The 15,896-nt window shown below is 51.8% G+C and overlaps 1 protein-coding gene across 2 annotated transcripts; it reads right to left on the minus strand.

Annotated features, from left to right (window-relative positions):
• Positions 1 to 70: 70 nt before the first annotated feature.
• Positions 71 to 15,775, minus strand: G6PD (glucose-6-phosphate dehydrogenase). 2 transcript variants are annotated; one of them, XM_016221928.2, is made up of 13 exons: positions 15,389 to 15,489; positions 14,671 to 14,798; positions 5,955 to 5,992; positions 5,755 to 5,863; positions 4,052 to 4,269; positions 3,210 to 3,368; positions 2,954 to 3,079; positions 2,220 to 2,313; positions 1,740 to 1,926; positions 1,222 to 1,457; positions 1,069 to 1,145; positions 852 to 944; positions 71 to 764 (listed from the first exon to the last, which is right to left on the minus strand). In XM_016221928.2, exons 1-13 carry the CDS (start codon positions 15,468 to 15,470, stop codon positions 674 to 676), a joined length of 1,638 nt encoding a protein of 545 aa, XP_016077414.2. In that variant the 5' UTR covers positions 15,471 to 15,489; the 3' UTR covers positions 71 to 673. The 2 variants fall into 2 exon arrangements, with proteins under 2 accessions (XP_016077414.2, XP_087669566.1); XM_087813440.1 differs by lacking the exon at positions 15,389 to 15,489 and adding an exon at positions 15,669 to 15,775 and having other exon boundaries at positions 73 to 764.
• Positions 15,776 to 15,896: the final 121 nt, after the last annotated feature.

Below are 15,896 nucleotides of genomic sequence, written 5' to 3' on the forward strand. Positions count from 1 at the left end.
ACCAGGTGGGCTGGCCCCATGTGCACGTAACCTCCTTCATGGCCACAGGTGGGAGGAAGGAAACAACCAGAGGACAGGTGGGTCTGTTTATGGATTTAATGGCAGGGGGCTGAGGTGGGACATCCCACCTGCTGCTTCTGCTTTTCTAGTAGCAAGGGGGGCACCTGTGGGTGGGGTGGGCCATGGAGTGTAGACTTGGCCTGGCGGGGCAGAGGGACATTCCGGGGGCCCAAAACATGGGCGATTGCTGGGCAGCATGGAAGTCCCCTCCAGCAGGTGATCAGGAATGTACAGTGCCCTGAGTGGGACATGCTGGCTCCCTTTGCCCATAGCCAGTGGGGGTGTGGGTCGGCCACTGGCCCAGTAAGGCCCACCCACTGATCCTCCCCTTTGTCCCTAACTGCTGTCCTAGGCTGAGGTGCCTGGGACAAAAGGAAGGGCCACTTTTCTTCCTTCCACTGGGGCTCAGTCCCATAGACAGAAGCTGGCTCAGGTGGGGCCAGTGGCAGCTGGGGATGGTCACAGCGCAAATGTTGAGGGTTGGTGGTTGAGGAATGTAGCTGGGCCCGGGGCCAGGAATGTGAAGCTGAGGCCTATGGTCCCGAAGTCCTCCCGAAGTGGGGTCAGGCAGTGGGAAGGGCAGAAACAAACGGGATGGGAAGGGGCCTGGTGCTTAGAGCTTGTGGGGGTTCACCCACTTGTAAGTGCCCTCATATTGGAAGCCCACTCTCTTCATCAGCTCATCTGCTTCTGCTGGACCTCGGCTAAGAGAGAGACAGGCAGAGGGGAGACCTTAGGAAGCCCCAAGCTCCAGTGTCCTCCCATCCCTCCCGCCATGCCCATCCCCTCACCTGCCATAAACGTAGGGGATGGGCTGGGGCTTCTCCCGCTCGATCTGGTGCAGCAGTGGTGTGAAGATCCGCCAGGCCTCCCGGAGCTCGTCACTGAGGGGACACACCCATGTTTTTGGGGGAGTGTGGGGATGTGGAGGGAGAAAGGGAGGGTGCAGGCCATCCCTACTGCCTGGAGCCCAGCCCCTGCTGCACACAAGCACAGGGCCCCCCTCACCTGCGCACGAAGTGCATCTGGCTCCCACAGAAGACATCCAGGATGAGGCGCTCATATGCATCGGGGAGCTTCACGTTCTGCAAGAGAGGGTGTTGCTGAGGCTGCCGGCGTACTCGGAGCCCCCTGGCCCACCCCCCAGGGCTGGGTTCCCACCTTGTATCTGTTGCCATAGGTCAGGTCCAGTTCCGACTCCTCAGGGTTGAAGAACATGCCAGGCTTCTTGGTCATCATCTTGGTGTACACGGCCTCGTTGGGCTGTACTCGGATCACCAGCTCATTACGCTTGCACTGCTGCTGGAAGATGTCTCCAGCCACATCGCGGAACTGCAAGCGCACCTCGGCCTTGCGCTCGTTCAGGGCTTTGCCACAGCGCAGGATGAAGGGCACCCCTGGATGAGGAACAAAGCTGGCCTCAAGACTGGCTCTGCCAGCAGCTCTGGCTACTTGCAGTGTGTGAGGGAGAGAGGGAGGGAGTGTGTGTGACAGGTGCGTGCAGGGGAGAGAAGGTGTGTGCATGCATGTGTGTAGTGAGGCGGCTGTATCCCACCCTGCTGGCCCTCTTTCAGCATCCCAAGTGGGCTAGCCGCTGCCCCTGAGTGGGTCAGACCCCGGGGAGAAGAGCTCCACGAGGGATTGCCAGCCTGCCTGCCAGGCTTGAACGTGTCACCTACCATCCCACCTCTCGTTCTCCACATAGAGGACAACAGCTGCGAAGGTGGCAGTGGTGGATCCACGGGGCACTGTGGGGTCATCCAGGTACCCTTTGGTGGCCTCGCCCTCTCCGTTGGGATTCCCCACATACTGGCCCAAGACCATGTTTTTCACCTGCGCCTCTGAGATACACTTCAACACCTTGACCTGGGAAGAGGTGAGGAGAGAGGGGTCCCTCGGGTAAAAAGATGGAGTGGCCCATGCATGGGACAGAGTGTAAGGAGCCACATGACCCAAAAGCCCCCAGAAACACCCTTTTTTTCTGGAAGGAGAAGCTGCAGCTTAGAGGGGCAATGGGTCTTCCCTTGGTCACACAGCAGTCACTGCTAGTTCCTGCAACATGACATCTTGGGCTTCTGATTCCCAGCCCAGGGCACCCCTTCCTCAGGGCTGGTTGCTGGGGCTGGCAGCAAGGACCAGGAGGGTGCACTTCTACCCACCTTCTCATCGCGGACATCGTCCGAATCAGTGGAGGCTGGCTTCTCCATGGCCACCAGACACAGCATCTGTAGCAGGTGGTTCTGCATCACGTCCCTGGCAGGGAAGCAGGTGGAACTCAGTCAGGGGCTTCCATTGGAAGAAAGGTATGAGGAGTAAGCCTGCCTTTTGCCCCCTCCCTGTCAGCCAGGTTTTGGGTGCTAGGGCTTCAAGTGTAACTTTTTAAAAAAAAAATCCTCACCAGAGGATACGTTTTTATTGATTTTTTTTTTTTTTTTTTTTGAGAGAGAGAAGAAGGGGAGAGGAAGGGAGAGAGGGAGAAACATTGATGTGAGAGAAACATTAATTGGTTGACTCCCGTATGCACCCAGACTGGGGATCATAACCCGCATCCTGGATATATGCTGTGACTGGGAATTGAACCCCCCACCTTTCAGTGTATGGGATGACACTCCAACCAACTGAGCTACACTGACCAGGGCTCAGGTGGGGCTTTTGAGCACCAAGTTATGAGACTTGCTTCCTAATCCTCAGCATCTGCCAGGTTTCCTCAAGGCAAGGAAGTGACCCTCCTTTCATGGCTACCACTGACTGACCAGACACTCCCATTGCAGAATTTGAACTTTGGGGTGGGGAAGGAGTAATCTCCTAGAATAGTGAGAGGTGACCCTGCAGGGAGGCAGGACTGTGCCCCATGCCCATACAGGCCTTCTAGAAAAGGGAGATGGGCTCTCACCGGATGATCCCAAATTCATCGAAGTAGCCCCCACGGCCCTCAGTACCAAAGGGCTCCTTGAAGGTGAGGATGACACAGGCGACATTGTCCCGGTTCCAGATGGGGCCAAAGATCCTGTTGGCAAACCTGCAGGAAGTGCAGGACAGAGGCTGGTGTTACATCCGATGGGGCAGCAGCAGGGCAGGCTAAGCTCCCCAGTGCCCAACCCTGAGCTGGTCCCCTCCGCCCCATTCGCCAGACCCAGCCCTGGCTGTACCTCAGCACCATGAGGTTCTGGACCATCTCCTTGCCCAGGTAGTGGTCGATGCGGTAGATCTGGTCCTCGCAGAACAGGGAGGAGATGTGGTTGGACAGCTGGTTGGAGCTCTGCAGGTCCTTCCCGAAGGGCTTCTCCACAATGACGCGGTTCCAGCCTCTGCAGGAGCCCAGAGATGTGTAACTCCCACACCCTCCCTAGGAAGCTGGGGCCAGAACCTCCACCTCCCCAGTAACCTCTCCTCAGGGAGTAGGGACAGGAGTGGCCTGGGAACTAGGGGGGGAACAGGAGGAGGGGACATCAAGGACACAGTTATCTCTGTGGGTTTTAAAATGGGAAAAAGTCCCTTTCTTTGTTAGTCCCCACTGAGAGTTAACATAGCATTCTGCATTCAAAGCCAAGACAAAGTGAGAGAGAAGGCTGTGGCTTTGGGAAAACTATCGAGTGACCAAGCCCAGGAAGAGGAATACTTGTGGAGCACCACCACCACCTTGTGAAATGCCAAAAACTCAAAGCAGCAGCAGCTGGTAGTTTGATGGAGCCACACTGCCACCTTGTAGTGCTATTGGGAACTGCTTCCAGGAATAGTTGGATTTCTAGTGAGATAAATCATGAGGGTCTACACTAGGATTTGGAATGTAAATAGGTGTGGTAGCATTTTCAGTAAGGATGTCAGAAAGCTACTATATTTACAGCCTATTCCATTCTTCATGGAGCTAATTCATGTAGAGAACAAACGGGCATCCTTCTTTTTTAGACTCCCTAGACAGCTGCCACGGAAGGCCAGACCAAGGTAGGGCACATCAAGGAGACAGGAAGTAAGGGCAAAAGACAAGCCTTACGTCTCGCTCATGCAGGTCTCTCGGATGTTCTTGGTGACAGCCTCATAGACAGTAGGGGGCAAAGCCAGGTAGAATAGGCGGTTGGCCTGTGACCCCTGGCAGAGGGCGTTCATGTGGTTATTGAGGTGCTCAAAGGAGGCTGTGTGATCGTACTGGCCAGCCACATAGGAGTTGCGGGCAAAGAACTCTTCCAGCTTGGGCTTCTCCTCTGGGGTGGCCTGGGAAATACGTACACAGGGATGTCAGCCCTTCCTTGCTCATCCCGCAGCCAGGGCAGGCTCCTTTGGAAGCCAGCCAGCCTAGCCCCACACTGGGTTCACCCCCATTTCATCAGCTTTGCACACCCAAGGGAGAGGACAAGGCAGCATGTATCACTGCAGGAGGTGAGGCCTAGCAGTCTCAGGCCAGGTCCAGGATGGGCACAGTCACCCCTGGGGACCTCGTGCCCTAAGACAGAAGTCAGATTTCAGAAAAGTTTGATCTGGGAGAAACACACGGGAGAAAGATCTCTCTCTCTTTCTCTGAAGTCATTACGCCAAACTACAGTGTGTTGGGGAAACCCAAATCTGTAGGATTTCCCTGGTCTAGAGACTTTTTCATCTCCCAGCCCTGGGGCACAGTGAGTCCGCATGAGGGGGAGGGAGCTGGGAAACAGGGGTCTCAGGCTCATAGGGTTCCTGCACCCCACTCTGCACTCCTCCTGTTATCAAGGAAGTGGCAGTAGCTTGGCTGGTGTTGCTTAGTGGTTGAGTGTCGACCTACGAACCAGGAGGTCATGGTTCAATTTCTGGTCAGGGCACATGCCCGGATCTCAGGCTCCATCCCCAGTAAGGGGCGTGCAGGAGGCAGCCGATCAATGACTCTTTCATCACTGATGTTTCTCTCTCTCTCCCTTTCCCTTCCTCTCTCTGAAATCAATAAAAACATATATTTTTTTAAAAAAGAGCCCTAGCCGGGCCGGCGTGGCTCAGAGGTTGAGCATCAACCTATGATCCAGGAGATCGGGGTTCAATTCCTGGTCAGGGCACAAGCCTGGGTTGCAAGCTCAATCCCCAGTAAGGGGTGTGCAGGAGGCAGCCGATCAATGACTCTTTCATCACGGATGTTTCTCTCTCTCTCCTCCCCTCTCCCTGAAATCAATAAAGACATGTTTAAAAAAAAAGAAGAGCCTTAGCCTGTTTGGTTCAGAGGTTACAGCATCAGCCCTCAGACTGAAGGGCCCCAGGTTTGATTCCAGCCAAGGACACATACCTCGGTTGCAGGCTTGATCCCCGGCCCTGGTCGGGGTGCGTGCAGGAGGCAACCAATTGATGTGTCTCTCTCACATTAGTGTTTCTCTCCCTCCCTTTCATTCTCTCTGAAAAGCAACGGAAAAAAATATCCTTGGGTGAGGATTTAAAAAAAAAAAAAAGAGAGAGAGATGAGTTTTTAGGAAAAAAAGGAAGTAGCAGGAGCAGGTAAGCAGAGTTTTCTGTGCCAGTTTGGCAGAGTGATGTGGGTGGTTATGGGGAGGCCAAGGATAAGAAGTGCTTGGGCATGAGTTGCCCCAGGCGGCTGCCTTAACATAGCCCTGACCATCTGCCAGGACAGGAAGAGAAGGGCCAGACCTGGGGGAGGAGAAGCAGAGAGTGTGAGTAGGAGGGAAGGGCAACCTGGAATGGGATGGGGGGATGCCCCCTTCAGAGGCCAAAGAAGCTACTCACTTTGAAGAAAGGCTCGCTCTGCTTGCGGATGTCGGCCACCGTGAGGCGGGAACGGGCATAGCCCACAATGAAAGTGTTTTCGGGCAGAAGGCCATCCCGGAACAGCCACCTGAGGGCAGAGCATGGCTGTGGTAAGGGCGGGGAGGGCAGGGAAGGTGAGGAGGGTGTGGGACAGTGGGATAGTGGAGGGGGCTGCTTACCAGATGGTGGGGTAGATCTTCTTCTTGGCCAGGTCACCCTGTGGCAGAGGGAACAGACATGGTTAAGAGAAGCTAGGGACATGACCTAGATTGTATCACCACTTGGAGACCTGGGTACTCGCTCACAGTCACCACTCAACCACAAGTATACCTGTCTTGCTCCTGTTGGAGGAGCGTGAATTAGAGTCTGTGCTAGCCCTTTACTCTGATCCTGAACTAACAGTGCCCACATATTGCAGGAGCTACCTTGAGGTGGACGGACCTTGTGCTGGCCAGGAGGCACCACGACCAACCTGGCCACCCTGCAATCACAGAGACTATGATCTCTGGTCTCAGTGCAAGCAAGTGGAATCAAACCCAAACCAAAAAGTCCACTTTTAAACAGCTCACAGGCTGAAGAAGGAAACCTAAAAACTCCATTCACTAGAACCAAATGGCAATGGAAGCAGCATAAATCAAAACTAGTGAGATATAGCCTGGCTGGCATGGCTCAGTGGTTGGGCGTCGACGTATGAACTAGGAGGTCACAGTTCCATTCCTGGTCAGGGCACATGCAGGCTGGATCCCCAGTGGGGGGAGTGCAGGAGGCAGCTGATCAATGATTCTCTCTCATCATTGATGTTTCTATCTGTCCCTCTCCCTTCCTCTCTCTGAAATCAATAAAAGCATATTTAAAAAAAACCAACTTGTGAGATGTGGCCTTAAGCGCTTATGTTGGCAAAAAAAAGAATGACTCGAAACTAATCAGTTAAGCATTCAATTTAAAAAATCAGATAAAGGACAGTAGAGTTAAAAAAAAAAAAAATCCTCACCTGAGGACATTTTCATTGGTTTTTAGAGAGAGGGGAAGGGAGGAAGAGAGGGAGGGAGGGGGAGGGGGAGAAGGGGGGGAGGAGGAGAGGGAAACACATTGATGTGAGAAACATCAATTGGCTGTCTCCCGCATATGCCCCAACCAGGGATCAAACTTGCAACCTAGTCATGTACCCTGATTGGGAATTGAACCCACGACCTTTTGGTACACAAGACAACTCTCCAACCTACTGAGCCACACCAGCCAGGGCAAGGACAGTAGAATTTTTAACAAAGCTGGAAATACTGAAAAATTAATAAAATGGAAAACAAAAGACGAACAAAGCCAAAACCTGGTGTTCGAAAAGGACTAATAAGAAACAGACAACTCTCTGGCAAGATTGCTTTTTATTTATTAAATCTTTTAATTTTTATTTATTTTTTTAAATCCTGACCCAAGGATATTTTTTCCATTGCTTTTCAGAGAGGATTGAAAGGAGAGTGAGAGGGAGGGAAACATCAATGTGAGAGAGACACATCTATTGGTTGCCTCCCGCACGAGCCCTGACCAGGGCTGGGGATCAAGCCTGCAACTCAGGTACATGCCCTTGGCTGGAATCGAACCAGGGACCCTTCAGTCTGAGGGCTGACGCTCTAACCACTGAGCCAAACCGGCTAAGGCAAGATTGCTATTTATTTATTATTTTTAAAGGCATTGTTTTATATATATATCTTTTTATTGATTTCAGAGAGAGGAAAGGAGAGGGAGAGAGAGATAGAAACACCAATGACAGTCATTAAGGGTTGAGCCCGCAACCCGGGCATGTGACCTGACCAGGAACTGAACCTCGATCTCCTAGATCCTAGGTTGACGCTCAACCGCTGAGCCACGCCCGGCTGGGTAAGATTGCTTTTTAAAAGGCGCCAAGAATTAGGAGTGAAATGGGACAAAATTACAGTCAGGCAACACAGAAGAGGGTTTCATCATTATTATTTAAAAAAATATATACCTTTATTGATTTCAGAGAGAGGAAAGGAGAGGGAGAGAGAGGGGAAGAAACATCAATGATGAGAGAATCATTGATCGAGCCCACAACCCGGGCATGTGCCCTGACCAGGAATCGAACCCTGATCGCCTGGATCCTAGGTCGACGCTCAACCGCTGAGCCACGCCCAGCCGGGCAGAAGAGGGTTTTATGAACACCTTTATTCCACGTCTGACAACTTAGATGAAATAGACAAATTTCTAGAAAAATCCAACCTACCAAAATGGAGTGAGGGACCTGAGTGGGCAATGGTCATTAAGGAAATAGGATTGTGGTCACTAAACCTTCCCACAATACAATAACAGCTCTGACCCTGGCACAGGAATCTTTGCCAGTGGGTTCTACCACAATGCCTAGAAGAGAGAGCTCCAGCCTGAGGCAAAAAGAATGGGGAGCACTCCTTGAGCCACTTTATGGGGCCTCCAGATGCTTGGTGCTGAGATCTATGCTGAAGGCACATGGGAACCCCTCAGACCATCTCATTCACATCCACAGATACAGATGTAAAGTCATGCAAAAAAATCCATCAGCAAACCCAATCCTGCAATGTTGAAAATGTAATGTGTTAGAACCAAGTTGGGGGGCATCCTAGAAACAAAAGGTTACCTTGGTACTAAAAAGCAAAAATCACTGAAATTCACCTCATTAACAGATTGAAGGAAAAAGATATAAGGAACCTTGCTAACCTCACCAGATGTAGATAAAGTGTTCTAGAGAATTCAACATCTACCATGATAAGAACTCTTATCAAATTAGGAACAAAAGGGAACTTCCTTACTTAACTTGATAAAGGGCACCTATAAAACCTCACAAACATACATAATGGGAAAACGCTGAGATAATCCCCTTTAAACAACCAAGAGCAAGAAGAGTGCCTCTGCTGGCTCTTTTGTCAATGACCAGCTAGAGGCCCTGGCCAGCTCAGCAAGGTGCAAGAATGAGAATGGTGTAAGGATGAGAAAGAAAACGAAAATGGATGTTACAGTCTGTCTATTAAAACAAAACCACCTCAAACCAAGCTACAGATCAATTATTATAGTTAATGATAGTTTAGCAAGGTTGCTAGATTAAATAAATCAATAGACGAGAGCAAGCAAAGATTTCTTAGATAGGAAAAAGAAGACAATAACCAGTAAAAAGCTGATAAATTAAGGCTTCATCAAAATTAAAAACTCCTGTCCATAAGACACTATTAAGAAGAATAGATAAGCCATAGGCTGGGAGAAAATATTCACCCAATTTATTTATATCCAGAATGTATAAGCCACTCCTGCAATAAAATAAGAAAACCACCCAGTTAAAAATGGGTAAAAGACTTGATCAGATACTTTACAAGGAAATGAATGGCTAATAAAAATGTGAGAAAGTGTTCAAGGTCATCAGTTGTCAGAAAAATGCAAATTAACCACAATGACATACCACTTCACACCCATTAGAATTGGCTGTAATCCAAAAGATTGACACCACCAAGTGATGGACAGGATGTGGAGCAAATGCTCGTACATGCATGTTCACAGCAGCCTTAATTTATAATATCCACAAGCTGGAAACAACCCAAATGGTCAAATCGATCAACAGGTGGATGGGCAAGCTGTATACTCATTCAATGGGATACTACTCAACGACAATAAGCAATGAGCTAGTGATCCACCCACCCAACACAGGCAAATCTCAAGAATATTATGCTGAGCCAAATTACTCTATGAGTTCACTTAAATGAACCTCTAGAATAGGTAAAAACTAGTCTACTGTGATAGAAATTACATCAGTGGTTGTCTGGAGCACGGGGTGGAATGACTGGGAAGGCCATCCAAGAATTTTCTGGATAGATGGACACGTCCTATATTGTCATAAAGATTTGTAGCCAATTGTACAGTTAAGATTTGTGTATTTCAATGTGCACAGATTTTGCCTAAAAAAAGAACAAGACTGAAAAAAAAAACAAGAATTTAGCAGAGGGCAGAGAGTGGGTAAAGCAAGATGGCAGAACATTGTGGGAGCTGGGCAATGGACAATGGCCGTTCATAGAGCTATTCGGTCAACTTTCAAAATAAAAGCAAGGGTGTAACACACGGCAACTGTGAGCAACAATATGGTGAATCCCACAAATTTGACAGGAGACTTATTAGAAAGAATCATAAAGTTCCTTCTCCCCAAGCTCTAGTTTAGTCGCTGTAGCCATTCTAACGTGCTTTAATCTTGTAAGCTGACAACTGAATTCTTCCCTCCAGCTGGAAGAGGAAGAGGCGAGGATCGTCACTGGCCACTGGAGAACAGAGCAGAGAGCCCTTTCATCTGCTTGCCCTGTAATTGAAGCACAGGACAGGCCTGGGCACGACCCATGCTCCACTGAGCGTGGCCAAACAATAGGGTGGGGTGGGGTGTGTGTGTGGGGGGGTTAGAACATGCTAGGCTAGGATGGATCTGAATTTGCCCCAGGCAGAAAAAAGGAGCCTGTGCTGTTGGAGCCAAAACAATTCTGACCTGGTTAAAATCCCTCTGTAGACAGGCAGTTAGGAAGGCACTGGGGGCCCGGGGCGTGCTCCTGGGTGGGAAACCCCTACTATGGGTGGTGGTGGGGGAAGGCCATTTCTGAGACTACAGGCTCTGAGAGAGCTCATGGGTGCCTGGTGCCTTGAATGTTCATGTTTTTCCTGTTCTCTGCTTCGTCTCCAATGTCCTTGGGTGACCTGACCTCTACCCAGGGCTTAAGGTGGGGACCTGCATGTGGACAACTCCAAGTGTCTTCCAGCCCAGAGTACGCTGAGCACTAAGCTCACACAAGCAGGTGTCTACTGGCCATTTTCAGGCTCCACTGGGACCCCAAATTTCCAAAATGGGCAGTTCCCAAAACGGTATGCTGTGTCAGTGCATCTGCATAAGCCTGCCAACTGCTCACACTGATCTCTTAAATGCTCTGGAAGGGGGTCTCTATTGTAACTGCCACCTTGCACATGAAGCACTGCCATAGCTGCACCAGATGGCTGCCCTCACTGGTCCTTCAAGGTCCAACTCTGAGCCCCAGTCTGGGCTTTGAGCTTCCCCTCCATGTCAGCGCCCACTAGCCCCCACAGCGGCACTACTCATAATGAATCGTCAGTGTCTGCCTCTGGCTTCTCCCATCAGTGGGGCCGGATGGGGACTCTGCTTATGTCACCTTGGCTCAATGCTGGCCCTGCTGGTTCCAGAGAGGGCTTGCTGGAGACTAGCCCCCAGGAGAAACAATCAGAAACTCAGCCTGCAAGCTCCTCATGGCAGGAACTGTTTGCTTACCATCAAATTCCAGCAGGCTGTGAGGAATTGGGACAGTCTACAGGCAATGGATTGGTGGCAGGGGACTAGTTTCCTGTTTGCTGAGTCACAGTGCCTCGCACCCCAAACTGTTTGTTCTTGCCGGTCCCTTTGGGATTAATTAGCGATAGAACCTGCTTGTCTTGTTCTGCTCGGCCCCTGCAACCAGAGGTGTGCTGGGCTCCAAGTCATCCAAGGAAGAGGTGATGTAGGACCCAGGGCAGTGGTGGGTGTGGGGCCTGGCAGCTGCTCTCTTTGGACTGGGGGAGGCCTGCCCTCCCTGCTGGCCTGAGCTGAACTCCTTTGCAAGAAGCAATGTGGAAAGACATTGATCAAATCTAAGCATGCTGTGTGTGGGGTGTGGAGCAATTACAGGGGCTCTTGGTGAGATGCAGCAATCTTTCCTACACTCTTCATTTTGCTTGAGGACCACAGTAGGGAAGGAGCTGCCTGGGAACATGGTGACTTATCTGGAGAAGCAGAACCTGATTGGGATATTCAGCCACCAGTATCTGGCCTGGCTGGGGCAAAGGAACCGGGGCCACTACCTGCCTGTTGCCGCCCAGGTTTGTCTTCAGTATCTGTCTTATAAGCCCAAACCACTGCTGATGTCTATGAGGGTTTTATGACAAAAGGTGTGACAGAGAACTCTAGGGGTTGGTTGCCAGCTCAAGGCCCTGAAGAGCGGGCCATCCTGTCCCCCTAGGGTCACTCAGGTCAAGGACCTCGCCACTGGGGTGAGAAAACTAGAGCTGCTGAGGTAGGCTTGGCTGCAAAGCTAACAAGGGGCCTCCCTACTCCACCCTAGGGCTCGTGAATCACCAGGACTTTGGGGGAGTGCCAATATCATCATGACACAGCAAGAATCTTATCGGCCCAAGGGGAAGGCAGTCCAGAAACATTCCGAGGAAAAGGAGGGGCCGGGGTTGCCAGGTCATCCCTTGTATAGGCCCGTCACTGGGATGGGCTCTGAGCAGCCACTGAGCTCATGGCCCTTGTGGTCCAGGTGGGGGGACTGAGGCCCAGAGAGATGAGGGGCTCACTGAGAATGATGCAGTAAGCCAATCCTGCCTAAGTGGATTCCCAGTCCTACCTCTTTCTCTTACCCTCATTCCTCTCTACATCCCCTGGAGGGAAGAGTCACTCCAGCCTGACCAAGGCCCTATCAGATGGGGGAGAAAGTGCTCTGCCAGGCCCAAGATTCTTCCCCTCATTCTGGTCTGTAAGGAGAAACTGGTTTCTTTTATTTCAAAGCTTTCTGGACTGGGACAGTAAGAACCTTCACTCTCTTCCTGCTTGGGGGTAAGAATCCTGAGAAGGGGGAAGTGGCTACATAGCAGGGGAAACAGAGCAGCTCCCAGCCCATTGGGTAACTCCGTGAGCCAGCATCACGATGCTCCCAGGAAGGAAGTTGGGTGTGCAGCTGAGGGTTGGGTAAGCGGGTGAGGGAGGAGGAAGGGGCAGAGGGTGGCCACATGGGCCCAGGCTGCCCCAGGGGGTTCACCAGACACTAGAGGCTCTGTGTTTGTTCTTCCCTTTGCAACGAGTGCTCCCCCAGTCCTGGCTCTGCAGGCTCTCCTTATGAGATCTCTTGAGGGATGGGGCTGGGGACACAAGGGCCTGTTTGTGTCTTCTATCACATGCGCCACTCTGAATTCTTATTGGGTTCTAATTCACCATGGGTACTGGTCCCCCAGCACACCAGTCCCAGGAAGAGGGTGGGGCCTGTGTCTTTGTGCTGCAGAGGAAGCACTTGATCACCATTTGTTGGATGAATGAACACAAAACTCACTAATTTCCCACAGTACTACCTTGGCTATCTCCTACACGGAAGGAGCAAGCATGGGAGGCCTGATTCTGGGAGCTGTTCTAGGTGCTGTCTGAACATGGGAGGCCAGCCCACCCTGTTTCAGCCCCCTTGAACAGGAGATGGAGAAACAAGAAGGCTCTTCTTTGGTGGATACTCTGTGCTCCCCTAGTCCACCCTGCTGGAGTGGTACTTCCCATTTATGCTCTGGAAGCCTCTGGTTGTCACTCCCAGAATAGAGGAGAGCAAAGGGGAACCCTACTGATTGCAAAGAAACAAAGTTGCCCAACCCCAAGCTGGCCACAGGTAAAGGCAGTGAGGAGTCACAGAATCAGCTTGGCAGAGCCTGAGGACCCCTGGCACTTGCTTCATTTGCTATGTGGAAACACAGGTTCAGAGAAGGGAAGACACTTGCCCCAGGTCACACAGCAAGCCTGGGTGCTCTCAATGAAGCATCTAAGACTTGAGGGCCTGGAATCGTAAGCCATTTTTTGTGGTTTGGGATGCCCTGTTGCAGCATCCTGTGACTGGCTGGTATGGGGATGAGGAAAAGGAGGAGAAATAATTCTGAGTTACTTTTTCTTCCAAATTATTTCCTGGACAAAGGGCATAATGGTCAGAGTCCTAGGTGTTAAGGTTGGTGGCCAACACAAGTATAGCTCCTCTAAGGGGATCAGACTGGGGCCAGGGTGCAGGCCAAGCCTCCCCCTGTGTGCTCCTCCTGTGCATTCCTCATATTTGGGCTTATGGGGAGTCAGAAGACAGTGCTTAGGGTGTACCTCCCTTCTCCCATCAGCAGAGCCCTCCTGCCCAGCTCTGCCTCCTGGCCTGCATTCTGGTTCTACTTTTCCAAGTTCTGCTCAGAATCTCAAAGTTGGCAGAGAGTAGGCTCTGTAAAGAGCAGCAGCACGTTATGATACATAAACAAAAAAACCAAGGTCCTCCAGAGCTGAGGGGGCCATGACGTGGAAGGTGCAGAGAGATAATGCCTACCCTGTCAAGAGCTGACTAGTTTTGGTAGAATTCTTGCTCAAGATTATATAATAAGTTATGGGCAAAAATGGTCATGCAATGCTTAAGCAGATTCTTGGTCACTACCAGAGTTAAAAATGAAGAGGAGGCCACTTTTACTTCTAGATCAAGCTCTGACAGCTCAGCTCATCAGCCCCTGTACACATCTTGCTACCCAGCAAATCTCCTTTCTACACTTCACACTGGGAGGGGAAGTTAGTGTGGGAGTCATGGCCTTTCCTATCAGAGCAAAACAACAGTGCCACTGGCTAGGCAATGGGGCTCCTCAGCAGGCCTTGGAAGTTGGGGCAAAGAGATAACGTTCAAAGAAAGGTTGAGCATTTGTCCCCAGGGAGAGAGAGAGAGACAAGGTAGAGATTAGGCCTCAGATTCTGCCTCTGGAACTAATTGACTGTGACATTTGTCAAGTCACAAACAGGTTTGAAAAAGATAGATACAGAACGAATAGCCTCCACTGTCTGCATCTCAGTTTTCCCCAGGGAGAAGGAAGGCTAATTAGACAGAAATGGGTTTACAGTCAATGGCTGTGCATAGATTTTAGAAATGCCTCGAAGTGATTGTACACCAGGTGGGGTTGGGGTCATAGTGGCACACAGGCAGGAGCAGGAGGAAGAGCCCAACTAAGCCGAGCACAGGTGGCTCCACAACAGTCAGCTGGGAAAGCTCAGGCACCTAGCAGAAAAGGATCTTAAGCAATGTTGCACTCTTAACTTTGGATTTTAAGATGCAGCGCCTGGGGGAGACTCACCGATGCACCCATGATGATGAAGATATGTGTTTCAGACTGATGGAAGGCATCACCCTGGTACAGCTCTTCCCGCAGGATCCCACACACCTGGGTCCGGCTCAGGGCCACCTGCTCTGCCATGATGCTCTCTGGTAAAAGAAAGACTTGTTGACAAGGCAGGAGAACAGAAGAGCATTGAGAAGTTGGCAGCTTTCTTGAGGGGTCTTTTGGGCTCTCACCCAGCTGAGGTCTGATTATTGAAATCACTTGCTGTGAGTGGCGAGGGCAGGATGGCTGGGGGGGGACTTAGAAACAGGGGAGGGGGTGGGGGGGTGTTAGAAATTTGTGGCCCTGGTCTCTGGCCATACTTCCCAGGCAGCCTTATTTCACAGGTACATTATAAAATTACACAAAACACTAGTGGATTCCAACTGGAGCCTCAATTCTGGGGTACTGAGTAAAACCCTGCTGGAGCATCGTACGACTTGCCTAGGTTCATCTCACTCAGGAAATCAGGTGGAAACTCCACAATGAGCTGCAGCATGTTAGACCCTGCAGCTCCAGCCCGCCTCCTGCCAAGCTGGGAGACTCGGGCAAGTCCCTGCCCCTTTCAGGGTCTCAGTCTCCTCAGGGGTAAGACCCTTTGATTTTGCCCAGCTCCCAAACTTGGCACATCGAAGGGTCTCGCGGTGCAGCATGCCCCTCCGCGGGCGTGACATCCACCCACCCACCTTGTTACCTGCACTTCGCTGCTGCCGCCCGTCGTGCTGGCAGCCCAGAAGTTTCCGGCCGTTTCCGGGGGCTGAGACCCGCCGGTCCATTTAAGCAGCGGGGGCGGGCACCCGATCTGAGCTGACCGCCTCAGGAGAGGCGCGCGGGCGGGGCCTCCACGGACCTCTCCCTCGCGGGGGCGGGGCGCAGGCAAGTGCGCGCGCATCCCAAGCTGCCCTTCTCTCCCCTCCCCTCCCCCCGCCCCCAGCGCGAGGTCCCTCCTCTTGGCCCGCCCCGCCCTTGAGCACCTGCGCGGGCTTCAGTGCCGCAGGCAGCCTGCTGTCCCCGCCGCCGCCGTGCGAGGTACCCAAAGCCTAGTAGGTCCGCGTGCAGCTCTGCGGTGTTCCCTCACTTATCCATCGCAGACTCGGCCCCGTCCCTACAACCCAGCTTTCTCCTCTGACCCGGGCAGCCCTGCACCCCAGCGAAGGGCTCCACATCCGCCGGCGGCGTGGCCACGCCCCCTGGACCCCTGT

Source organism: Miniopterus natalensis, chromosome X (genome assembly GCF_054644295.1).
Source record: "Miniopterus natalensis isolate mMinNat1 chromosome X, mMinNat1.hap1, whole genome shotgun sequence".
In the NCBI taxonomy this organism is placed as follows: domain Eukaryota; kingdom Metazoa; phylum Chordata; class Mammalia; order Chiroptera; family Miniopteridae; genus Miniopterus; species Miniopterus natalensis.

What these genes read in the sequence shown, in the direction of transcription:
- G6PD (XM_016221928.2), bottom strand. Translation starts at nt 15,470, where the DNA reads ATGGACCGGCGGGTCTCAGCCCCCGGAAACGGCCGGAAACTTCTGGGC. An exon ending in AGAGCGAGCCTTTCTTCAAA is followed by an intron (nt 4,270 to 5,754) that starts GTGAGTAGCTTC and finishes CGTATTTCCCAG; the next exon opens with GCCACCCCAGAGGAGAAGCC. An exon ending in CAGATGCACTTCGTGCGCAG is followed by an intron (nt 945 to 1,068) that starts GTGAGGGGGGCC and finishes GTGTCCCCTCAG; the next exon opens with TGACGAGCTCCGGGAGGCCT.